Raw genomic sequence first — 27418 nt, 5'->3', positions numbered from 1 at the left:
AGTAGAAAACACATTTCAGTAAATAAAAAATGAACATGAGGATTAGTTAACGGTGGCGGTGTATGGATTAGCTGTACTAGTATGATGCTTGTTCAGACAAGACCCTCATTCTCCGCTCAGTATTAGTACTTCAAGGCCTGGAACTAGGTTAATTAGCTAAGCATCACAACCAGTGATGAGTTAGAGAAAACCTTTAATGTTAAAAATCGGATGCCCATTTTCCACAAGGTGGTATGATTCTGTAGTGTCTTCATGAAATGTCTGCAACATATTTTGGTTAAAATTCCTCAATGGTCGTGCTGCAGAGAAACTCCCCCATAACAGGATATTACCACCTCCATGCTTTACTTCAGGAATGCTGTTATTTGGATGGTGTGCTGTATTGGATTTCTGCCAGACATATTGTTTGGTGTTGAGGCCAAATAATTCAGTTTTAGTCTCATCTGCCTCAGAATCTTCAAGGTGTGTTTTGGCAAAGCTTAATCGTGACTGCATGTGGCCTTTCTTGAGGAGTGGCTTTTTTCTGGCAACCCTCCCATACAAGCCACATTTGTGGAGAATTTGTGATATTGTTGTCACATGCACACAATGACCACACTTAGACCTGTTTAAGTTTTCATGCTGCTTCAGTCTAGTTTAACCATAATAAAGTAGCCTGAGTCCACACAGAATCTATTCTATTCTGATTAAGAATTAAAGAGAATGTGTGAAGAGGAAGAAATTCCAAAGAGCAAAGTTCAACTGTGCACAGATCTTGCATTCTTAGCTAATCAACCTCAGAACCATTAAAAATTAACCATCAAAAATTTACACCAACATGAAAATTCAACTAAGTTGGTCATTTTTAGAGCAGAATAAAGACTTGAGACAGTGTTGTTTGAGTATTATTTATGTTAGTACTATTAATATTTTGAATGAGCTTTTATGTTTAAATTTTTCAGGATTTATTTAAATATTTAAGTTTAGTCATTTTGTTATGTGCTTGTGACATTTTGATTGATTCCATTATGCAATTTTTCCAATCTTCTGTTGTCCAAATTTGTTGAGCCCGTGTGAATTGTAGCCTCGGTTTCCTGTTCTTAGCTGACAGGAGTGGCACCCAGTTTGGTCTTCTGCTGCCTTAGCCATCTGTTTCAAGGTTCGATGTGTTGTGCATTTAGAGATGCTCTTCTGCATACCCAGAGGCGGACAGTAACTAAGTACATTTACTTGAGTATTGCACTTAAGTACATTTTTGAGTATCGGTACTTTACTTGAGTATTATTTTTTCTGGGAACTTATGACTTTAACTTCATTACATTTAAAAGACAAATATTGTACTTTTCACTCCACTACATTTCTATCAAGGTCCTCGAAGTAGAAAGTCGTTACTATGTAGCAGCTTTGAAAGTCAGTGGGTGATTTTTTTTTTCTTCTTTAAAACATGACTTTCTATTTTTCAGACAGTTTATCAGTAATCACTCTTGTAGGGCTACATGAAGTGATTTCCCAGCATCTTTTGAACACTGACCAATTGCAAATGTGATATTTATTTACAATAAATTCAATAATAAGTAGTTAATATTGTGGTATACAGTGGGGCAAAAAAGTATTTAGTCAGCCACCAATTGTGCAAGTTCTCCCACTTAAAAAGATGAGAGAGGCCTGTAATTTTCATCATAGGTATACCTCAACTATGAGAGACAAAATGAGAAAAAAAATCCAGAAAATCACATTGTTTGTACAACAATAAAACATTGTGCATTGACATAAGAGGAAATTTACTTTTGGTACTTAAGTACTTTTAAAAGCAAGTACTTCTGTACTTTTACTTAAAGGGGTGGTTGACGTTTTTTTTTTTTTTTATAGGCTTGATTGTGTTTATGGGGTGCAGTCTAACATGTGTTAATACTTCGTTTGTTAAAAAACGCATTATTTTTCACATAATTTACCTTTATTCCACACCGCTCTGTCCCTTCTCCTCTGAACGCACTGATCATTTCCTGCTTTTATGAAGCCCCTCCCTCAAAAATACACGATGGGCTCTGATTGGTTAGCTGGCCCAGTGTGTTGTGATTGGCTAAACCACCTCTAGCATGCGTCTAAACGTCCCGCCCCTCAACATAGAGGCATGTGCTCCGGTTGTATTGTAAACAATGACGTTGTCTATATTGCTTATCAGTTTGAGCCCGATTGAGAAGCAGAGGATATTATTGAAGAGGATCGCGCAGAACCTGTGTAAGCACTGCTTTTAATGGTAGGCCTAAGATTTTTGTTTGTTGTTGTCTCATACTTTTAGATACACTGTTATTTGTAAATTCTACTGCTTCTGTTAGCTTTTAATATACGGTTTTATTCTGATTAAAGCTTTAATACAGTTTGGCAACTGCACGCGCGTCCATGTATAACACTTCTCATAACTATAGTACACTCTTAAAAATAAAGGTGCTTCACGATGCCATAGAAGAACCTTTTTGTCTAAATGGTTCCATAAAGAACCTTTAACATCTGAAGAACCTTTCTGTTTGACAAAAGGTTATTTGTGGCGAAAGAAGGTTCTTCAGATTATAAAAGGGTAAGAAAGAGATGGTTCTTTAAAGAACCTTTGACTGAATGGTTCTTTGTGGAACCAAAAATGGTTCTTCTATGGCATCGCTTGAAGAACCTTTTGAAGCACCTTTATTTTGAAGAGTGTATGTGAAAATAAGTGTATTCACTGAGCTGATGATCTGAATGAGAGAGAGAGAGAAAGAGTGTGTACAGAGCAGGGCGAGGCCAGGAACAGGATGAGAACGCTGCTTTTGAACATTGATTTTGAAACTTGTGAATCCATTAGAATCGTTAGAAGACAGAATCGCGATTCATATATGAATAGATTTTTACGTGCACCTCTAGTTTTCTCTTCCTCTTCTCTAAAGCAGCGCAGCATGGCCTCACCCCCTTTGCTGCGTGTTCCCGGAGGCGGGGTTTATGTAAAAGTCTGGGTTCTTGACGTAACGGACCCGGGAAGTAACTCATTGTAGTCCCTTACCATCTGTCTTTACAACTTTTACTTGTAATGGAGTAATATTTGACCAGCAGTATCTGTACTTTCACTCAAGTAATGGAATTGAGGACTTTGTCCTCCTCTGTGCATACCTCGGTTGTAACAGGTGATTAATTGAGTTACTGTTGCATGTCTATCAGCTCAAACCAGTCTGCCCATACGCCTCTGACCTCTGGCATCAACAAGGCATTTTCACTCACAGAACTGCAGCTTTCTGTATATTTTAATTTTTTTGGACTATACTCTGTAAACCCTAGAGATGGTTGTGCATGAAAATCCCAGTAAATTAGCAGTTTCTGAAATACTCAGACCAGCCTGTCTGGTACCAAGAACCAAGCCATGTTCAAAGTCACTTAAATCACCTTTCTACCCCATTCTGATGCTCGGTTTGGATTTCAGCAGATTGTCTTGACCATGTCTTCCTTGTGACTGGATAATTAGATATTTGTGTCAACAAGCAGTTGAACTGGTGCATCTAATATAGTGTATGTAAAAGGGATTCTGGAAGAAGTGAACGTATTCAGACTGGTTTATGATGGTTAGTGGTGGTTTGATGCTACATTAGCTCATTGACGGAAACTCCTGATGAAGCTTGGTGGTGACTCCAATAAACCAACATTCAAAACACAACATAAGCTGGTAACCAGCAACTACGCGTAACACCTGCTTAAGCGTCTTGCAGGCAAAAAGGAAGCTGGCTGACATTAAGGGAATAGATGCATCATTGTGTGACTGCTTCCCCTTGAGAAACCAGCCACCACTTGCATAGATTAGCGCTTTATCATTAGCATGACACAGATCCGTCCTGTCGGCGGTGATGCGATGGATGATGGAGTCTGAGGGGGTTTCTGAAGTGCTCATTTCCTCACAGAAAGCAGCAATATATGTGTGGTAAAATGTTGCATTGCCAAATGGGTGGAGGGAATGGAATAATTTGGTTCTTTATCAGATTTGTAATAGCACTCTGGCTGTAGGCTGATTAATCTCATTTAGAATTTCTGGATTGAATAATGTTTTTCTTCCTTTTTATGTCTGCCTCTCGCTGCCTCTTTCTGTGTCTGTCTCTCTCTCTCTCTCTCTCTCTCTCTCTCTCTCTCTCTCTCTCTTAAGCCCGCTTCACTCTGACTGCGATGTTATCGCTGGAGGTTGCTACGTCCCTGTATTGTTGATCGCTAGTGTTGATTTCATTGTATATTGACAATTAATAGGAAATACCGTCAAAATCTACTATTGGGTAAGTATATGTAACAAATCACGTAAAAATGTATCATCTTTTATTAGAAAATTAAACAACATTTTCTCAAACTTTGATAATTGTCTTAATCTTTTAAACAACTGAGAAGATCTACATTTTATAAAAATCACCTATCAATTTCAGTGAGTAAAGAACAAATGTATACTCACCTGCGTTATGTATTAATTAAGTATGTTACTGTCTCTGACAGACAGCATGTTGAAGCTGCTTAGGGTGCCATTTTCTCCTTCTCTGAAAGGATAGAAGGAAAATGGATGGGGTAAAATACAGTCCAATTCTTGAGGAAAATCTGCTGCCCTTTGCCAGAAAGTTGTCAATGGGAAGAAGGTTTACCTTCCAACATGACAATGACTCAAAGCACACAGCAAAACTGAACACAGTGGTTGAAGGAGAAAAAGGTGAATGTCCTTGCATGGCCTAATCAGAGCCCAGACTTAAACCCCATTGAAAATCTGTGGAATGACTTGAAGACTGCAGTCCACAAACAGTCACCATCAAATTTAACTGATTCGAGTTAAAGAGTTAAACAAATGTAACTCTTCTGCAAAGAAGAGTGGGCAAATATTGCAAAGTCTAGATGTGCAAAGTTAGTAGAGACATGTTGATGTTTTACCTTTCACTTGGATGTTATAAGTTGCACTGAGTAAATACAGTGAAGTGACGTATGACGTGTGGCCAAGTATGGTGACCCATACTCAGAATTTGTGCTCTGCATTTAACCCATCCAAGTGCACACACACACACCGTGAACACACACCCGTAGCAGTGGGCAGCCATGTGCTGTGGTGCCCGGGGAGCAGTTGGGGGTTCGGTGCCTTGCTCAAGGGTCTCACCTCAGTCGTGGTATTGAGGGTGGAAGAGAACACTGGTTATTCAGTCACCCCACCGACAATTCCTGCCGGACCTGAGACGCGAACCGGTAACACTTTACAATAAGGTTCATTAGTTAACATTAGTTAACTACTTTAGTTAACATTAACTAAGCATGAACAATACTTCTAGAGCATTTATTAATCTTAGTTTATGTTCATTTCAACATTTACTAATGCATTATTAAAATCAAAACTTGTGCTTGTTAACATTATTTAATGCACTGTGAATTAACATGATCTAACAATGAACGACTGTGTTTTCATTAACTAACATTAACAAAGATGAATAAATACTGTAATAAATGTATTGTTCATTGTTTGTTCATGTTAGTTAATAAATGAACTAACATTAACTAATGGAACCTTATTGTAAAGTGTTACCCGCGAACCTTTTGGTTACAAGTCTCTCTCTCTAACCACAACTGCCCCATCTCTAACCACGACTGCCCTGACAGCTGGATAAAATAAAAACTCTGTCTGTCTTCATTTCAGTCTGATTATTTTAAAGGGGGATTATTTTATATATTATTATATATATAATCTAAATATAGATTATTTTCTATATCCACTGTAAATGGAGTCATGGGGTGCATGTTTGTTTTCTAGAAATAAGTATCTAACTTGGCTTTTGAGACATCAATCCTTTGCATACCGCCCCTGAAGTCATCCATGTGTAAAAGGCCGGTGAACCATGAGGGATGGGGTCAGCTTTTACACATGATCTCTTTTCATTGCTCACTTAGCATAGAACGGTGGTAATTCATGGAATTGCTGTGTACTTGTGCTAATGTATTACTCGTGTTTTTTTTTTCTTCTTTTTTGATTCTGCTTTAATGAAGCATAGTATGTGTTAATGAGCTTTTGTGTTTTTGTATGTGTGACAAAGGTCTCTGCCGCCTCCTTGGTTAAGGGCTTTTACTTCAGTTTCTTGAAAGCAGGCTCCTGGCATCATCTACATAATTTCCTTTCAAATTGCTAACTGTTGATGATTTAACTCTTACAAATTGTTTCTGTCATGCCAAAAATGGTTTATAGGAACTTACTTATTTTAAGTTATGCATTTTTTTCTTCTTTTATCTTATTTTTTTTATTTAATTATTATAATTTTTTGTCTTGCCAGTGTTCTTTAAAGCATTTTGTGAATGGTACAGATGCAACTCTTATGGTTATACACACACACACACACACACACATCTATATATATATATATATGTTTGTTTGTTTTCTTTCCATTTCTTGTTTTAGTTTGTACTTTGTCAAGGTGGTACCATGATAATGTGGTAAACATCGATTTTGAGCTTTACTCAACTCGTTGTGATTCATAAGAACGTTTTGAATTTATCACTGAACAAAGAAGGTTCCCCAGATTGCTCTTCACACAAATGCCTAGAAAATTATTTGGGACAAATGTACCTCCATTTTTAAAGATTACTGTCAGGAAAGTGACCTACTTCTGAAAAGTGTTTGGTTTTATGATAACGAGCTTGTGGTCTAAACACTTGGGGGTTTTATCCCCAAATCTAACCATTGCTGTCCATTTCTTTAAAAAGTATTGAACCGATTCTGACCTCAATGCACTAGACTGTTCTCAAGAGGTGAGAAAAATCTGTTTTCCTAATGTCCTCTTATTACCGGCAGTGACAATGTACAGAGCCAGACTTTTTCTGTAGAGGCAATATGTTATAATTATCTGTAGAGAACACTTTGTCAGTTATGTATACAGTACCTTGTGCATTAGTAAAGTAATCTGGTTCTGGCATTTAGGTTGCCGAAAACAAGCACATTTCTCTCAGATTGGAAGTGGCATGTCTCATTTATGGCATTACTTTAAAAGTCCTTATTGAATTTCTTTTTTTCTCAAAGGTTAATGACTTGCAGTAAATGCTAAATTTTCCACAGTATAACTTAAAAAGAGATTGTCTCTCATTCATTAATATTCTTGTTTATATTTAATATCTGAAAATGTCAATCTACTAATTTTCACTTATTTTTTACTTTTTTTCCCCCTTGATCTTTTCTCTGTCTGTCTCCTTCTTTAAGATCCTTCTGATATTATACACTATCCACATGCTAATTTCCTGTCTCGCAACTCCAAATTGACCGTATCTCTCTTCAAACAAATTATTATTATATAACTAGTGAAAACCTGTGAAAATGTACAAATTAACACAGTGTTAATTTGTGTTACTTCTCTTTCCCCTTGGTGCTATATACTGTAGATTGCTTTTTCTCTCTTTTCTTTCCTCCCTTCTGACTTACCTTATTTAATCTAAACACAATAACTGACAAATACATATCATGTTGGCTTGTGTAACTCCACAGGTTGCATTTCCTGGTCTTCCACACAGAAGAGGTGCATGATGTTTTGCGGATCTGGGATGGGCCTCAGGACGGAGGTGTTCTGCTGAGAGAGCTGAGTGGCTCTACACTTCCTCCAGACCTCCACAGCACCTTCAACTCTGTCAGTCTGCAGTTTACAACCGACTTCTTCACCAGCAAGCAGGGTTTCGCTCTGCAGTTCTCGGGTATGTGTTTTACTCACACTCCATTCACTCTCAATCCACTTCACAGCTCCACACTTTCACCAGCGATCAGCGTGGATGGTTCGATTGCAGAATTCACAATCCTTGTAGATGCTTTAAGGGGTGAATAGTTTATTCCCTCACAAAATATAAGTGCATTTTGTTTATTTTGCTCTTTTGCATTGAATCAAAAGCCTTCGCTATTTGATTTGGTTCAAGGCTTGAACGTCTTTATTTATTTATGTATTTATCTATTTAGTTGTAGACACATTTTCATCCAGGTTGCTGATTTTATGCGAAAACTGAAATATTGCTACAAATTGTAGATAAAATGGGGTTTCCATCCCTTGTATTCCAAGCCACTTTGGCTCTTTGGTAACACTTTAGTTTAGGGACCAATTCTCACTGTTAACTAGTTCCTTATTAGCATGCATATTACTAGCATTTTGGCTGCATTAGTACTTATAAAGCACATACAGTATTAATGCCTTATTCTGCATGACCATATTTTAGGTCCCTTAATCCTACCCCATACCTAACTATTATTATATTGTGGCTATTATTGTATTGGGGGAGCTGTGGCCTAATGGTTAGAGAGTCAGACTTGTAACCCAAAGGTCACGGGTTCGAGTCTTGTGCAAACCACAAATTCCAAGAATGGGACACCATACTTGGCTACACGTCACTTTCACTTTCATTAGCAGCAAATTAGGAGTTTATTGAGGCAAAAGTCATTGTTAATAGTTAGCTAATAGTGAGAATTGGTCCCCAAACTGAAGTGTGACTGGCTATTTTATTAAATGTAATACATTTCTTACTGTTTTGAGCTTGCAGACAAAACGTTAATTCTGTGAGTCAGTAGTAGCCAATCATCCGAGCAAATTAATCCGTAACATGAGGCCTTAAGGCAAGTTGCATGATATTTTTGGTTCGTATCTAGAAATGTATTGAGTAAATGTGCTTCCATGTTCCATCCCACTTTCCATCCAGCCCCATCCTGAAACTCATAACATTTTTGATAAAAAACCTTACTAGTGGGAGATGAATGACAACAGAGAAGCACCATCTTAGAGCTTCTCCTAAAGCCAACGACAGCACCCACCATGCAGCACGACCTTACAGATGCAACCTCTCCACTGACAATAAATGAAACCCGTTAAGCCAAGGTTTATGTGCTTCTGTCTGCTGTCAGCTTGTAACCAGGGTAACCATCCCCGCCCACCTCCATCAGCCATCACTCCAACCACAGTGTCCTGATTTCTTGTGTGATATCTTAGAGACTCAAAAAAGAAATTAAATGTTTTACATAAAATGAAAATAAATATGCCATTACACATCAATGCCATGATATTTCTGTTACAAAGCCTCACATTTTACTTTTGGGTTAAAGCATCTTTGAGAGAGTGCCACAGAGATGCAGGTGTCTAGATAAATAAATGAACGTGTGTAGAAGCATGCGGACTAGAGCTGTCATTTGGGTGCTACAGACTCAGTGGCTCTGACTGTGTAGGTAGTATGCAGGCTTACAGCAGTTATTATGGATGTTTGTAATGCTTGGTAGGTCAGTACCCCAAACCAGCAGATAACTTAGATTGGTTACTCATGAACAACAGACTTTCTAGTTCTTAGTCTAAGGACAGTGGTTGGCCTTGACAATGGGAGGCTTTCGAGTTAAAAAGGTTGAGAGCCATTGGTCTGTATTGAGACAATGGGATCCATTGATTACGTTAAGGTTGCTAACTGGATGTTTTCCTTTCTGCAGTTTCAACTGCCACTTCCTGTAATGATCCTGGCATTCCAACAAATGGCACCCGCATAGGAGACAGCAGAGAGCCAGGGGATCATGTGCTGTTCCAGTGCGATCCCGGATACCTCCTACAGGGGGCGACTAAAATCACCTGTACCGAGATCAACAACCGTTTCTTCTGGCAGCCTGATCCACCCACCTGTTCTGGTAAGAGCATGCCAAATTAAGAAATGTAAATGCTCCCTTCCTCAACCAACACTTCCACAGTGATCCCTCCATCTTTACACTTTATTTTTAATGTAAGAGCAGGCATTTTTATCTTGAATGTGCATGGCTTCTGATGTCATACGCTTCCAGTATTTTTTTGCTGTAGAAAGCATGTAGTTATGATCTTATGCTGCTTCATGGTGCAAACTGGTATTTGTTATCATATTAATTTAATTTATTATTTTAAATAACTATTGTAATCACAATTCTCAATCACAGTTTTTTTTAATGTTTTTTGCACTAATAGTTTCACCATTTACTGCACTGTTAATTCTCTAGTAATTTACTGATAGCAGCCAAATTAATCACAAAACTCCCACATTCACAGGAAATAGCTTACTTCCTGAAAAAATAAGGTGGATACTCTGTCCCATCAGTTTCACATAAAGAAAGACATAAAATTGATCAGTATCACACAAGCAAAAGTGCAACTAGAATGAATATTGACAGAGTTTTGGTTTTGCTAATGGCTAATAATGCTAATATACCGTTGACATCAAACCTGCAGAAAACCCGAAACATTCTGAAAACTCATGTAAGCACACTTTATATAATGAGCTCAACACTCAATGATGCAATTCAAGTCATATTGAAATTATTTTCAGTTTCCTTTGTTCAAGGCCTAGTTCCATCTATTCCATATACCATATACCATCTATTCTCTTACAGCAGCTACATTATAAAGATTTCATCACACTACTTCCCAGAAAATGATTTTTGTGGACATTAGGGGCAGCAGTATTTGGTTCCTCTTCAGGAACTCGAGCTGCGTCGAGAAACGCTAGGGGAACGCCGTTCAGCGTGACGGGCTCTGAATTTCATGTGTAATCAGACCAATAGATGGGCGAGACGTCACGGCGGGTGATGTAATGACCAGGAGGCTATAAAAGCACGTGCGGTGAGACCAGCGTCAGCTTTTTGTCATTCAGCAAGCGCTCTGTGTGTGTGTCGTTCTGATATCTGTCTGTGAGTCATATTTGGTGTTGTCTGTCCCGTAGGGCTAGAAATAAAGAAAACAAGTATGTCTAAAGCACATGACAAGTCACGTCATTTGACTATGGGCGAAGGCAGCCAGCGTTTCAAACCGTGTGTTCCTCCCTGTCCGCGTTTCATTACGGGGGCGGATACACACAGTTTGTGCGTTGTCTGCCTGGGAGCGGAGCATGCTGAGTCAGCCGCATTACACGGTGTCTATCTCGCCTCAGTGCCCTCAGGAGACCAATCTGCTAACCCTGCCGGAGTTACAGGGCGCAGCGGTCTCCCGCGAGCACCACTCTCAGTCACCGCCCGGCATCGTAGCGGTGCGTCACCCGCCGTGACGTCTCGCCCATCTATTGGTCTGATTACACACGAAATTCAGAGCCCGTCACGCTGAACGCCGTTCCCCTAGCGTTTCTCGACGCAGCGTCTCGTTTCCTCGAGGAACTAGCGTTACATACGTGACCTGAGGCGTTTTCTTTTGTGAATTAAAGCCACTTTATGTTAATAGCCAGTCTTAACTATAATATAATTAGGTTGCCTTGTTCAATTAAACTCAGTATGAGTTTGTGTTAATGTTAACCTAAACCACAGGCAAAACACTGGAGATGTTTGCCTGTTCCAGGTTTTCTTTTAAAAACCTGCAACTGCTGAGTTGAGCACATGACTTAATTTACTTAATAATCTTTGGGTCTAGATAATTACAGATTTGCTAATAGTTAAAACAGGAAGTGTTTATCTCAATAAAGCAAAATTACAACTATGTTCTAGATCAGTGTTTCCCCCCTGCGGTGCCGTCTGTCGAGAGCAGGGGTGCCGTGTAAAAAATACTTTTTAAATATTTTTAAATTGCTAAAATGTTCAAAAGAGCATCTATTATATAATATCCATTTCTGATGTCGCCAATAATTAGAGATGCACCGAAATTTCGGCTGCCGAAAATTAGTTCACTGCTCAGTTTTCACTTTCACGTGGTGTGACGCTCTGCGTATTATCCTGCTCTATGCGTGTGTGTGCGCTCCGCTCAGTCGGTCCACTCGTATACCGTTCATGCTCATCGGAACAGCAAAGTCCACTCAAAAATTGAGCCGACAGGAAACATCAATGTAGTACAGTATTGTTTCTGTTTGCAATAGCCCTACTGTGTTGTAACATGGTGTGGTATATGGGCAACTCTGGTAACGCTGCCCTCTCATTCATTGATCTGCTAACCGCTATGCTATGCTCACGTGTTCTGATAATAGCTTTCTAGGACTAAACATTATTTGGATAATTGGTAAAAAAAAATAAAAATGTAAGTATCTTAACCCTACTGTTAGACCTACCTGAAACACTAAAAAGCAATTTATTTAATTCGAAGGCCTATCGTTATTTTTTATTTGTGCTATCATTATTAATTTCTTTATTTGTTCTTATTTTATTACTGACTGCTTACTTGTCATTTTTTATTCAATTCAAAGTTTGAAATCAAGCTATCTCGTGCTACTGCACCAAAATTACCCAACTGTAAAATAAAAAAAACACTGAGTGAGCAAAAATTTGTGAGATAGCTAGTTATAATGGTAATTAAACAATGTTTACATATGTATAAAAGCCTACATTAAAATCTGTCATATAAATTGGTCTCTTCATTAGAAATTAGCCTACTGATTATCACCATTGATGGACAACATTTTTTAATAATATAAAAAATATCTGTATGACATTATATTCTGCAGTTCTTCCCTGTTGTACCGAATATCTAAATTATCATATTGAAGTTAGAAATTCAAATATTGTGATAAAATTAATTTTGTAGGGTGCCACAAGTTTGTTAAAATTTCCAAAGGGTGCCGCGACTAAAAAAAATGTTGGGAAACACAGTTCTACATCATCTGGGTTTTATGTTGACTCCAAGTCCCTTATTTGTGAACAATAATATTTGTAGGTCCCATGACTTTTCCCATTTTTACTGGATGAGGATAAATCATTTTTACTCAATTTCTATGGAGGACCAAATCTGCAGAAATTAAAATCAAATAAATATATAGATAAATAAATAAAATGACAGGAAAATAAATAAAGGAATAAATGACTTGATAAAAACTAATTTAGTTTGTAATAAAATGTAACCCTGAATTATAATTTTTTTTTATTACTTTTTCCTTTATGTATTATATTATTTTATGTATATATTTTTGCATTTATTTTAATATAATTTATTTATGTATGCATTTATTTATTCCCACGTGTATTTATTTCCAGATTTATTTATTCATTTATTTCTTCTTACTTTTCCGTGTGCAATTGAGGGAGGCGGTCCTTGCGGAGCTCCGGTGAATCATTGGTTGAGAGCTCACGCAGAAGGTCAGAGCAAACTAACGATAGAGATCGGAGTTTGTGTAATCAACTGTAGAGTTGCAAGATATTTTCACAGATTCACGTTATGTCGAATTATTTTATAGCAAATTAATTCACCTACTTATCCTGACAGTTTCATCATTAAGTCCATCAACGTCGTTGATGAGTTTCTAGTTTGATGACGCCTCTAGACACACTTGGTAGAGGTTTCTAAGGCTTGTGTTCATTTTGTAATTACAGAGAAAACACTCCCAAAAGCATTAAGTTGATCGTAAAACAGTTGCATCAAAGATTTGGAATCGCGGCCCACTGCCATAAAGTTGGCTTGACGTTGGACTTTCGATAGTCGCAAGTGTAGGGACCGTCTCTAAAGTTACATACGACATACATTAGATTTGTGATATTTTGTTAAAATAAACTGTCAAATTATATCTAACTATTGCTAAATATACCTGATTCGTAGATGAACACTTTACAATTGGTTTTGTAACGGTAAGTCATTCTCTTCAAATGCTATTGAAATTAAAATCATGTATACCAATGTCGTATTTAACTTTAGAGATGGTCCCTAAACTTGCGAATATAGACGTCAACTGCCAGTGGGCCGCGATTCCAAAAAGCATTGTGAGCCTGAGTAGACCATAGGTCTACCTAGGTCCTTTGGTGCAACTGGTTTACGACTGCATTTAGGCGCACAATGCTTTTGGGAGTCACGATTTTCTCTGTGTAATTCGACATAATAATGTGAATCTGTGAAAAAATCTTGCAACTCTGCAGTTGATCCCACAAACTCCGATCTCTAGTTTGATCTGACGCTTCTGCGGGAGCTCTCTCAACCAATGATTCACCGGAGCTCCGCAAAGACCGCCTCCCTCATTTCCATGCTGCACACAGAAAAGTAAAAATAAATAAATGAATAAATAAATTAATCTGGGAATAAATAAATAAATATAAAAAATAAATAAACGCATGAATAAATACATTTAAAATATATAAATACATAAATAAATATAAAAATAAATGATAAGTAAATAAAACTTCAAAAGAATAAAAATAAATACAGAAAATAATACATATAAGAAAAAGGTCATAAAAATAAATTCAGGATTACATTTTATTACAAATAAACTATATTTGTTTTTATCGAGTCGTTTATTTCTTTATTTTCCTGTTATTTATTTATGTATTATTTCTGCAGGTTTGGTCCTCCATAAATTTCTACCTAATTAAATTGATATTTTATGACTTTTTAATACTGTATTGATCTATAAGTTTTTCAGGCTTAGTTTGGAAGTTTGCAGAGGCCCCCTTGTGTGCCCGGCCCCCTGGTTGAGAACCACTGTTCTAGATGAAGTTTTAGCATTAAAGACCCACATTTTGAAAGTGCAAGTAGTATGTTCAGTATTTCAATTTCCACTGTTTCTTTTTCCTTCCTTTTGTATTGCAGCTCCATGTGGAGGCAATCTGACTGGTCCCAGTGGACTGATCCTGTCCCCGGAATACCCAGAGCCTTATCCTCATGGCAGAGAATGTGACTGGACAGTATCAGTAATGCCAGATCACATCATATCACTCACTTTTAATCAGTAAGATTGTTTTTTAAAACTAAAGTCTCCCATTTTCCTGTAGTTACATTACCATATTATACTATACAGTGTTATTTTTCTAATATTTATCATTTTAGATTTATTTCAATTAACGGAAACTATTTTAATAGTAGTTTAATAGTTTTAGTTACAATAACAATGCTGGTTGTTTATAGTTATAGCATACATGTTTACTTCTTCCCACTAGCTTTAGTTTAGAGCCAAGCTACGACTTCCTGCACGTCTACGATGGGCCTGATTCTCTCAGCCCTCTGCTGGGCAGCTTTTATGGCACGGACGTCCCTGAGCGCATTGAGAGCAGCTCCAACACTCTCTTCATGGCCTTCCGCAGTGACGCCTCACTCAGCAGCAATGGATTTGTCCTGCAGTACACTGGTATGTTGCCCCCTTGAGGTGGGAGGAATAAGTTGCATTCTTTCCCATTTTGTAGGAACTTTCTGTGCCTGTATTGCATGAGAATTTTGTTAAAAAGTAGTATCAGAATTACCTTAATTTTCCATTTGTCTTTGTTCTTTGACTTTTGTGCTTTTGTTTCTGTAGTGTGCCGTACTGCAACAGCACTTTGACTGTTGCCTTGATCACCCCCTCCTGCTCGTACCGCTTTCATGTAGCATATAATTATCGACCCGTGGCACTTCTCGCAGTTGTTTAGAGAAGAATTATGAAAATGAAAAGCCAGAATGCACTCACTAAAGCTGACATTTGATCAATGTTTTGCTGTCACACTAAAGGCTCAGCACAAATGAGAACAAATGTGAGTTTGCTGTCTCTGTATGCGCCCTGCTGACCTCACTTTGTTTGATGACACTTTGGCTTATTAGTTTATTCATGAAATGACAGACTTGTCCGATCAGACACAGCAGTATCCCAAATCAGTACTCGCCAAGAGTCCGAAACAGGGTAAAATTTGCCTTTGGCAAGCAAGTAAAACAGAGATACCGACAAAACTGCCACAATTCTTCTATGATCCTTGCCTCAGTGAACCATCAGAAATCTATATAAATGCCTTATTTTTTTCTTTATAGACCTCCTTGTGTTGAAAATTATGTAGAATGTGAAGATATATATGTAAAATTAATATAATAATAACAAAATCACAATGTTTTTGTGCTATGTGCAGTTTTACTAAGGCACTGATACTGTTTCCTATAATAATTCATATATGGCACTTTTACCTATTTTTGGAAAAAGTAAGGAAAAGTAGCATGCTATTCAAAAAAGTTGCTGTCTTTTTTTATAGTAATTCATACTTTTATTCAGCAGGGATGCGTTAAATTGATTGATAGTGTCATTAAAGACATTTACATTGTAACAAAATATTTCTATTTAAAATAAATGACGTTTTTAATGTTCTATTCATTAAAGAATCCTGAAAAAAAAAAGTTTCCTCAAAAATGTTAAGCACCACATCTGTTTAACATTACATTTACATGTTATTATTACATGTACACTAAACATGTACATTACGTTTAGTCATTTAGCAGATGCTTTTATCCAAAGCGACTTACAAATGAGGAAAAAAATTATGAATCATTAATAATAATATGTTTCTTGAGCGGCAAATCTAAATATTAGAATCATATTTGAAGGGTCATGTGCCACTGAACAGAAGAATAAAGACTAGACAAATAAGTTGCATTTTAAAATATATTTAAAAAATAAAGAAGTTGAAAAAATGTTTCACAATAGTACTGTTTTTACAGTATTTTTGATCAAATAAATGCAGCCTTTATACTTGTAAGAGACTAAGCAACACCAAACTTTTGAACGGTAGTGTATAAATTAATTAATTTATTAATTTTGTAAATATGGTGAAATTAACACTGGTCTCATGGCGTCCAGTTAGACAAATGTTTCAGAACAACAACAGCAGCTACCACATTGATGCTTTTACACTCCATGTTTGTTATTCATGCTTTTTACAGTCTCTGTCAATGAACTTAACGTGAACCACAATAGAACACTACCTACTGATGGCCGTCGCTGGCATGCAGTGGTCAGAGTCAGAGAGAGAGAGAGAGAGACCGTGCTCTATAGATCACCCTCTGTTGTGCTTGGTGAATGAGGAACAGTATTCTCTCAATCTGGTGCAGCAGATGGACACAGTGTGTGGCACTTCTAAAGCCCCAGTTCCAGACCCCAGTCTCCTCACAATGAATTAGTATAAACTAATAATGTGGAAGCAAATCATAAACACACAAAAATTGTGTTTGTTTCAGCTTAACCCTGACAGAAGTGTTAGTTTAGCCAGTCTGACATTGGGTCACATTGGTTCATCTGCGCGTTCCGCTGCTGTTGGAACGAGCTTCAGGTGCTGTCAACCTCTTTACAGACCAATCAGCTTCTCACAGACCCCCAACTGCGTCTGATTGGCCTCTGAGGTGCAATATGTGGGTCATGGCTCTGCACGCTTGACCGACAGTTAAATAAACACCACACACACATACACACTCCATTGCTCGTCCAGAGTGTTTCCTGCCAGCTCAAACATTTGTCATGTCCAAATGCACGAACACACACTAATACGCAACCTCATCAATGGACACCTGAGCTAGACTTTAAGACTGGCTGTGGTCCACTCTTAATTACTGTCCGTCCCGCACTCGTCTTGTTAGAGTGGTGAGGAGCCAGTTGTAGGAAGATTAACTGAGTTATGGACCGTCTGGAGCGCCGGCCACAGCATACAGATTGCGGCCAGTATCAATATGCTATTGGGCCACGAAGGGAACGGCATCAGAACGAACATTGCAGTGTAACTATGTTTGGAAGTAATATCTCAATAAGAACTGCATGCAACCCATTTTTTGCTGTGCGATGCAGATGTGTAGTAAGAATGATTGATTTCTAATTTTGGCCAAAGTATGCGGTGTGCACCGTATACATGTCCTGCTGGGTGATGGACTGTTTTGTGTAGTCAGCCGACCTGATCTAGCCCAGTGTCACTTTTAATATGCCCTGGGTCGGCCGTTCATGCTGCACAGGGCATGTAGGTTGCTGTGGCATATTTTTGGATTGTGAATTGGTGAAAGCATCTGCGTGCGCTCATTTGAAGCACCTTTGAAGGGCACTTATTCACACAAAGAGCCTCCTCTGTCTTTTTTCTTCTATTTTTAGCTCATGAGAGTCTGAGTTGTGATTATTTTGAGAAACATTTCAACATAGCCTCTCCAGTACTGACCTTTCATAGTATCTACAGCTGTTGGTTCTTCACAACCTGCACAAGCAGGCTTCTTCTTCTTGCTAATATTATTATTATTATGTGAAAACTTAATTTGATTGATGTTTGCAGAATCATTCAATGGGTATAGAAAAGAATTACCTTTAAAATAATCACATTTTGGATGTTATAAGTTACATTGAGTAAATAGAGCTTGATAAAAGAAAAACTGTGTCCGTATTCATTTCAGGCTGCAAAGCAACAAAATGTGATTATTTTAAAGGGGGTGATTCTTTTCTATACCCACTGGATATGAGAAGACTATTATGTCATTAAAAGTTTTTACAGATGTTTTATTTAGTATATGATTTGCATGTCTTAGATTTGAAACATGTTACACTGTAGTTCCAAATAAAATCACTCACCATTTGGCGAGTGACTACATTATTTACCCGACAAAGCCAGTTTTTTACTTACATTAGCTGTTTGGCGAGTATGTGTATATATAAAGGTCCCTGTGCACACTGGATTATCAGTCTTTCACAAATAACTATAAATCATTATATCTTCCTGCCTTTTCTTCTTTATCCCTCTCACCATACTTTCTGTTTCTTTTCCTCAACAGAAAATCCCAGAGAGTCGTGCTTTGAGCCAGGCATGGTGCGTAATGGTACTCGTGTTGGTACTGAGCTGAAGCTGGGGGCAACTGTCACCTATTACTGTGACAACGGCTATACGCTGGAGGGAGATGCCACTCTCACTTGCATCATGGGGGGAGACGGCAAGCCCGGCTGGAACAAACCAAAACCTGTTTGCATAGGTAAAAACGCAACACAAATTTTTGTTCAAGCTTTTGTTCAGTAACCATATATGCTCTTACATTGTCAAAAACCTGGTGTTTGTCACATCTGCTGCCGTTCCCTTGGAAATAAGCAAAGGCTCAACTTTGCAATGTAACCTTGAAGGAATACTTTGAACACACTGCAATTTCACTTCAGCAAACACTGGGGACATCTAGCAGGGCAGCTCAGGAATCAGACAAGAAAAGTAATTTAATCAGCAGAATGAGGGAATGGCAGAGAGGAGATGGGGAGGACAGAATATTAGTCTCTAATGCTTTCTTTCTGTGGCTGTCCCTCTTGCTCAGCTCTGTGCGGTGGTCAGTATTCAGGGTTGGAGGGGGTGGTGCTCTCCCCTGGTTATCCTGGAAACTACAGCAGCGGCAGGACTTGCCTGTACTCCGTCATTGTGCCGAAAGACTATGGTAAGTAAGCACATGTGTAAACATACTATACATACACACAGTAATATTCATGAACTTATGTGGCATTACAACCAAGGAAGTCTACAGTGTAATGGGAACGCTTACTGTTAGTATTCCCATTTATCTCAGTAATTTGAATGGCGTCTCAGGAAATGCACACAGTCCTAAACCTTTCAATAGCAACTAGTGTTGCACGATATACCGGTACTAAAAAGGTATCGCGATACCCCACTTTTAAAAACAGTACGATTCCTCATTTTACTACCGGTACTTTAAGAATGACAGTGTTTTAATAAAAGACGTATTTTCTGAGTTGCGTCGACGTGCGACAGCAGGACAGTGTGTGTTCAGCGCTCTGCTTCAGCTCCCTGCATAAACACTGGCTGTGCCAAACTTTATATGTCAGCGCAGCACTGCTTAAAGTTATCGACAGTTTAGGAGTGAATGAGAAACATGCATGAATGAGAAAATAATTGATGATAAAAAGAGTTAAGTGCAATAAACCTTGAAAAAGAACTCGCGTGCGATCACACACCTGAAGCACGTGCATGGGAGTCCTCTCTCTCGCAGACAGCATACAATCCCGAGTTCAGATCTCTTTCAGCAGTTACTGTGCTTCAGCGGTCAAATACACACACAATTATGTTAAAATGCCCTTCTTGGTTTATGACTGAAATGAACAAAAACAGCTGAGAAAGAAAACGCGTGTGTGTGTCAATAAATTGGGTCCATGCAGCTCTTAAAAGTGACAGTAGACTAATATTCTTGCTGCTGTCTGTCTCTACATTGTTAATCAAGAAAAATATAAAATCACTCACTAATATTGACTAACTTTACTAGCTTTAATAAGGATAAATGTATGTATGTTTCATTCATATAGTGAAGACTATGCAGTGCTTTACTTTTACATTTTGATTACTTTATTCAGTTTCCGGATCATCTCTTTCTTGAATGCTACTGTTAAATAGACCTACTGTACCTAAAAACACAGTTTATTTAATTTGGGTCTTTGTTTTATTGTATTTGTTATTTTATCTGTTGCGCGCATCTATGTTATCTTATTATTAATAACAAAAATGACTATATCATGATGTAAATTGTTATTGTGAAATAAAATTACTCCTAGCATTGAATAATATCATATGGTATTTCCCACCCCTACCAAATGCCCTAAGCTAACTTACCAATGTTGCAAAGATCTATACATGCTTGTAGGCTCGGCTGTATCATAGTCATTACCTGGTTGTTGCTCACCATAGGCCTGTGTGGTCAAGTGAGAGATTTCTCTCTTTACCTTTTTTTTTATTCTTTTTTTTCATAGTATCGGTTCAGTAGTAGTATTCAAGATATTTTAGTCAGGTATCATATCAAAGTCAAAATTTTGGTATCTAGAACACTAATAGCAATTATCCTGAGAAGAGATGTCAAAGACAGGGAGAAATTGAAATCCTTTCATGTGTTTACCAGCCTTGCAAACACATCAGGCATTGTAAAATCATCTAATATATATATATATATATTTTAAAATGCAATATTTATGTTGTTTACAAAATAATCTGAATGCACAGCTATGTTTGAATGGTTGTCAATGCTTTTTGGAACTACATTTTGCAGTTTCAGCATCTACAGGGGCTAATGAGATTATCCAATCCAGTACACCATGTCTGAATCAGGCATGCAAGGGCATAAAGGGCTAAATCACAGCCACCAACAGCAAATTTTGGGTTGTTTCTTGGTATCTATTTTCATTGCATCATTCTGGATAGCACCAACAGTAACTCATTGGTCAAAAATACAAACAGAATGTGTTCTGGTTGACTTGATTTATCACTCAGAACTTATGTCACAATTAGTTAGGACGATGAGTTACAGTGAATGTATATTCATCTTAAAACCCAATAGAATGCATATGTGCTTATGGTGACCCATACTCGGAATTAGTGCTCTGCATTTATCCCATCCAAAGTGCACACACACAGCAGTGAACACAACTTATTCACACAAAGAGCCTCCTCTGTCTTTTTTCTTCTATTTTTAGCTCATGAGAGTCTGAGTTGTGATTATTTTGAGAAACATTTCAACATAGCCTCTCCAGTACTGACCTTTCATAGTATCTACAGCTGTTGGTTCTTCACAACCTGCACAAGCAGGCTTCTTCTTCTTGCTAATATTATTATTATTATGTGAAAACTTAATTTGATTGATGTTTGCAGAATCATTCAATGGGTATAGAAAAGAATTACCTTTAAAATAATCACATTTTGGATGTTATAAGTTACATTGAGTAAATAGAGCTTGATAAAAGAAAAACTGTGTCCGTATTCATTTCAGGCTGCAAAGCAACAAAATGTGATTATTTTAAAGGGGGTGATTCTTTTCTATACCCACTGGATATGAGAAGACTATTATGTCATTAAAAGTTTTTACAGATGTTTTATTTAGTATATGATTTGCATGTCTTAGATTTGAAACATGTTACACTGTAGTTCCAAATAAAATCACTCACCATTTGGCGAGTGACTACATTATTTACCCGACAAAGCCAGTTTTTTACTTACATTAGCTGTTTGGCGAGTATGTGTATATATAAAGGTCCCTGTGCACACTGGATTATCAGTCTTTCACAAATAACTATAAATCATTATATCTTCCTGCCTTTTCTTCTTTATCCCTCTCACCATACTTTCTGTTTCTTTTCCTCAACAGAAAATCCCAGAGAGTCGTGCTTTGAGCCAGGCATGGTGCGTAATGGTACTCGTGTTGGTACTGAGCTGAAGCTGGGGGCAACTGTCACCTATTACTGTGACAACGGCTATACGCTGGAGGGAGATGCCACTCTCACTTGCATCATGGGGGGAGACGGCAAGCCCGGCTGGAACAAACCAAAACCTGTTTGCATAGGTAAAAACGCAACACAAATTTTTGTTCAAGCTTTTGTTCAGTAACCATATATGCTCTTACATTGTCAAAAACCTGGTGTTTGTCACATCTGCTGCCGTTCCCTTGGAAATAAGCAAAGGCTCAACTTTGCAATGTAACCTTGAAGGAATACTTTGAACACACTGCAATTTCACTTCAGCAAACACTGGGGACATCTAGCAGGGCAGCTCAGGAATCAGACAAGAAAAGTAATTTAATCAGCAGAATGAGGGAATGGCAGAGAGAAGATGGGGAGGACAGAATATTAGTCTCTAATGCTTTCTTTCTGTGGCTGTCCCTCTTGCTCAGCTCTGTGCGGTGGTCAGTATTCAGGGTTGGAGGGGGTGGTGCTCTCCCCTGGTTATCCTGGAAACTACAGCAGCGGCAGGACTTGCCTGTACTCCGTCATTGTGCCGAAAGACTATGGTAAGTAAGCACATGTGTAAACATACTATACATACACACAGTAATATTCATGAACTTATGTGGCATTACAACCAAGGAAGTCTACAGTGTAATGGGAACGCTTACTGTTAGTATTCCCATTTATCTCAGTAATTTGAATGGCGTCTCAGGAAATGCACACAGTCCTAAACCTTTCAATAGCAACTAGTGTTGCACGATATACCGGTACTAAAAAGGTATCGCGATACCCCACTTTTAAAAACAGTACGATTCCTCATTTTACTACCGGTACTTTAAGAATGACAGTGTTTTAATAAAAGACGTATTTTCTGAGTTGCGTCGACGTGCGACAGCAGGACAGTGTGTGTTCAGCGCTCTGCTTCAGCTCCCTGCATAAACACTGGCTGTGCCAAACTTTATATGTCAGCGCAGCACTGCTTAAAGTTATCGACAGTTTAGGAGTGAATGAGAAACATGCATGAATGAGAAAATAATTGATGATAAAAAGAGTTAAGTGCAATAAACCTTGAAAAAGAACTCGCGTGCGATCACACACCTGAAGCACGTGCATGGGAGTCCTCTCTCTCGCAGACAGCATACAATCCCGAGTTCAGATCTCTTTCAGCAGTTACTGTGCTTCAGCGGTCAAATACACACACAATTATGTTAAAATGCCCTTCTTGGTTTATGACTGAAATGAACAAAAACAGCTGAGAAAGAAAACGCGTGTGTGTGTCAATAAATTGGGTCCATGCAGCTCTTAAAAGTGACAGTAGACTAATATTCTTGCTGCTGTCTGTCTCTACATTGTTAATCAAGAAAAATATAAAATCACTCACTAATATTGACTAACTTTACTAGCTTTAATAAGGATAAATGTATGTATGTTTCATTCATATAGTGAAGACTATGCAGTGCTTTACTTTTACATTTTGATTACTTTATTCAGTTTCCGGATCATCTCTTTCTTGAATGCTACTGTTAAATAGACCTACTGTACCTAAAAACACAGTTTATTTAATTTGGGTCTTTGTTTTATTGTATTTGTTATTTTATCTGTTGCGCGCATCTATGTTATCTTATTATTAATAACAAAAATGACTATATCATGATGTAAATTGTTATTGTGAAATAAAATTACTCCTAGCATTGAATAATATCATATGGTATTTCCCACCCCTACCAAATGCCCTAAGCTAACTTACCAATGTTGCAAAGATCTATACATGCTTGTAGGCTCGGCTGTATCATAGTCATTACCTGGTTGTTGCTCACCATAGGCCTGTGTGGTCAAGTGAGAGATTTCTCTCTTTACCTTTTTTTTTATTCTTTTTTTTCATAGTATCGGTTCAGTAGTAGTATTCAAGATATTTTAGTCAGGTATCATATCAAAGTCAAAATTTTGGTATCTAGAACACTAATAGCAATTATCCTGAGAAGAGATGTCAAAGACAGGGAGAAATTGAAATCCTTTCATGTGTTTACCAGCCTTGCAAACACATCAGGCATTGTAAAATCATCTAATATATATATATATATATTTTAAAATGCAATATTTATGTTGTTTACAAAATAATCTGAATGCACAGCTATGTTTGAATGGTTGTCAATGCTTTTTGGAACTACATTTTGCAGTTTCAGCATCTACAGGGGCTAATGAGATTATCCAATCCAGTACACCATGTCTGAATCAGGCATGCAAGGGCATAAAGGGCTAAATCACAGCCACCAACAGCAAATTTTGGGTTGTTTCTTGGTATCTATTTTCATTGCATCATTCTGGATAGCACCAACAGTAACTCATTGGTCAAAAATACAAACAGAATGCGTTCTGGTTGACTTGATTTATCACTCAGAACTTATGTCACAATTAGTTAGGACGATGAGTTACAGTGAATGTATATTCATCTTAAAACCCAATAGAATGCATATGTGCTTATGGTGACCCATACTCGGAATTAGTGCTCTGCATTTATCCCATCCAAAGTGCACACACACAGCAGTGAACACACTCACACCGGAACACACACCTACAATCCCTGCCGGTATGAGACTCGAACCCACAACCTTTGGTTACTCTCTAACCATTAGGCCACGACTCCCCCTAATATATACTACATATAGTATAAGATGGTTCACATTCCACAAGATGGTTCACTCATATTCTGTACAATATAGTGGAAGTCTTGCCTTCTAAATAAAAGATGCAATCGTCAATTGGTCGTCACATCACTCCAGATGTCATTAGATACTCCAGTTCCCATAAAAACAGTATGCATAGAAGACTGCACATGCATGTCGGCTGGACCAACCTGAAATATGCCCTGTTTTAATGATATTTGAGCATAATAAACAACATTTATGGGACAGTTCATGTCTTATTTTATTGCTGCTTTAAATGTTATGGTTTTGTGATTTCAGTATCCCCACATTTAAGTAGTTGGACTTGCAAATTGCAAATTGGCCGCCGAGTAAACTGAAAGGGACTTTGACCTGTATTGCCCTTCTTTCAGGGCTATAGATGGATATCCCCTCATATAACCCCAGCAGCTTCTATTTGACCACAGGACCCTTTTATTTGATCCATAAAACACGGAGGTCGTTTGGCCAGTTTGGGGTTCCTACAGAGTGTGAATTAGCAGAGGAGAGCCTATCTGTATTTTGTCTGGGTCAAGCCAAATGTTGTGGAAGCAGAGCTAATTAAGGCACAAATTTCCGTAGGCATGTCATAATGGTTTCAAACAGCTGTGGGATAGGGAGCATCGCAACACAGGGTTTCTTTTTTATGGCTCTCATTTGGAAATTTAATCTACTAAGCACCAGGTGTCTATAGAGAGGACATCAGGTGGTTCACAGGTGTGATTAGGTTCTGTCTTTTACTATTGAATTAACATTTGCAGAGTCATGGTTTTAGCTGCATAGTTCATAGTTTTGATGTAATTATGTCTTTACTTTTTCTCTTTATCTCTCTGCAGTGGTGTTCAGCCAATTTGCATTCTTCCAGACTGCACTAAATGATGTTGTGGAGGTGTATGATGGGCCTACCCAGCATGCCCGTGTCCTGAGTTCTCTCTCTGGGGCCCACACAGGTCAGTAAACCTTTCTCGAGCAGTATTAACTTGACTCTGTTGGTCTATACTGGCATTAGGAGATGAATGCTAAAGAGGCTGCATTCAGACCTAAAGGTAAATAGAAGTCAATTAAGCAACTCAATTACCAAGATGAGTTGCATCTAAAAGTAAAAGAGACATAAGCCTGTGCGATTCTCAAATACAAAAATTGAAAGCTGAAGTCGGAATTGTAAGAATAATGGCTCCTACTGTATGGTATGTGGAAAGTGGTACATAAAATGAGTAGTACCACAGAATTTTCATTTTTGGGTGGACTATCCTTTAAGATTTAAGATAATTTAAGATTGATTAGTAGACTAGTTCAGACAACCCACTTTATGTATTTATGTATGTATGTATGCTTGTTTTTTTACATACCTAATCTCTGAATGTGAAGCCCATGAATGTCAATGCATGTATGCTGATTTGGTGCTTAAGAAAATATAAATATTTTGTAACATTATAAATGCCTTTACTGTTACCTATTATTTAAAAAAAAAAAAAAAAAACGTACCTACCCCAAACTTAAAAACAAAACAAAGCATTATAAACAGTATAACCATTTTTGAACATATGGCTTAACTTTAACTAAATTTATTTATTTATTTATTTATTTAATGTAGTTTTGCACACACATTCTCTGAATGTCAAGGTCTGTAAATTTTTTTTATTATAATTTTTTTTTTTTAATTAAAACAAAAAAGTGACACATTTCAGCTTTAAATCGTTAAAGTTGCCTCAGTACTTGTGTATCATCTCCTGAGTTCTTAATTATCAGAACATACAATGACGTACATGAGCGATAATGATGTACTCAAGAGAATAAAATGCATAACAAGCTTGATGACTCATACAGTCTTAACAAACAGATTTCACTGGATCCAGTAAATAGAGCTCTCTTCCTTAAAACAGATAAGAAAACAGAATCAAATAAGCATAAACAGACTAGCTAAATAGATCCCCGGTGAGACAGCGAGGCTGAAAGCTTTTATTCAGCCATAATAGAGTTCCGTTTAATGTGGTCAGTTGAGGAGATTTCGGCTCGAAGATTAACAGGGTTTTCTCGCTCGATCTCTCTGCTTCTGACATTCCCATGACAACGCAGATGAGCTGTGTACATTTCTATTTTTTCTTCACCCTTCACACCAGTCAAACACCCATGATTAGCATATGGCGTGAAGCCCTTCGCTCAAGGAAGGTGAACCGCTCAGAGCATATATACTATCTGAGATGCGCTTTTTAACTTCAGATGCCAGTGTGAAATCAGTGAAGTGTGCTGGGGGCTGCTGGAAATAATGCACACTTTGGAGCGTGAATAGAGAGCAGGGAATAGTCAAGATTGATACTGGGCCGCATAAAACAGCAGATTTTCTATTAACTTTCTGTGCTGCACAGAGAAGGGAAACAAGAGTTGCTGTATGTCACAACTGTTATACGCACAGTTGTCAGTTTTGATGGATGTTGCTCAACTTTCTCAGAAAATCATGTACAGGGAATGAATAATCTGCACAAGCGAACAGCAAGTTTCAATTGAAGTCGTCCTCTGTGAATTAACTGTTGGAAACTTATTTTAAACAATAGACAAGGATTCTGTTCCCTTATAGACAGAAAAAGGCCTTTTGCTGCCCATATTAACAAGCTACCATGGAAGTCTATTTTATCGCACAGTTACCTTTATACTATTACTGAGACAGAAACATGTGATTTAAGTAGGTCTTAGCAACACTTTGGATTTGGGTTTCATTCTGTGGAGATTAAATACCATTTGAATGTAAATGTGTTCCTCATGTAAATCAAGTTTGTAGTCATTTTTTATATTAATATTCTTATTCTTCTATAAACTCCCAATAAGCATTTTATAATTTATGGCTATAATTAAAAGAAGTCCTAAATGTCTCACATGGTCAAAATAGAATTGTATATACTACCATCTAACAGCTTGTGGCCGGT

General features: G+C 37.7%; 1 protein-coding gene across 1 annotated transcript in view; it reads left to right on the top strand.

The window, feature by feature from the left end:
- Positions 1-27418, top strand: part of csmd2 (CUB and Sushi multiple domains 2) — a 294566-nt gene that overhangs the window by 201092 nt on the left and 66056 nt on the right. Inside the window, exons 25-31 of the mRNA XM_016238904.1 lie at positions 7475-7677; positions 9437-9628; positions 14454-14592; positions 14801-14988; positions 18396-18590; positions 18918-19034; positions 25334-25447. Coding sequence (XP_016094390.1) covers positions 7475-7677; positions 9437-9628; positions 14454-14592; positions 14801-14988; positions 18396-18590; positions 18918-19034; positions 25334-25447 — 1148 coding nt within the window. The remainder of the gene's footprint in view (positions 1-7474; positions 7678-9436; positions 9629-14453; positions 14593-14800; positions 14989-18395; positions 18591-18917; positions 19035-25333; positions 25448-27418) is intronic.

This window comes from Sinocyclocheilus grahami, unplaced genomic scaffold (assembly GCF_001515645.1).
Source record: "Sinocyclocheilus grahami isolate Dianchi unplaced genomic scaffold, SAMN03320097.WGS_v1.1 scaffold550.1, whole genome shotgun sequence".
NCBI lineage: Eukaryota > Metazoa > Chordata > Actinopteri > Cypriniformes > Cyprinidae > Sinocyclocheilus > Sinocyclocheilus grahami.
This window is presented reverse-complemented; position numbering and strand designations above follow the sequence as displayed.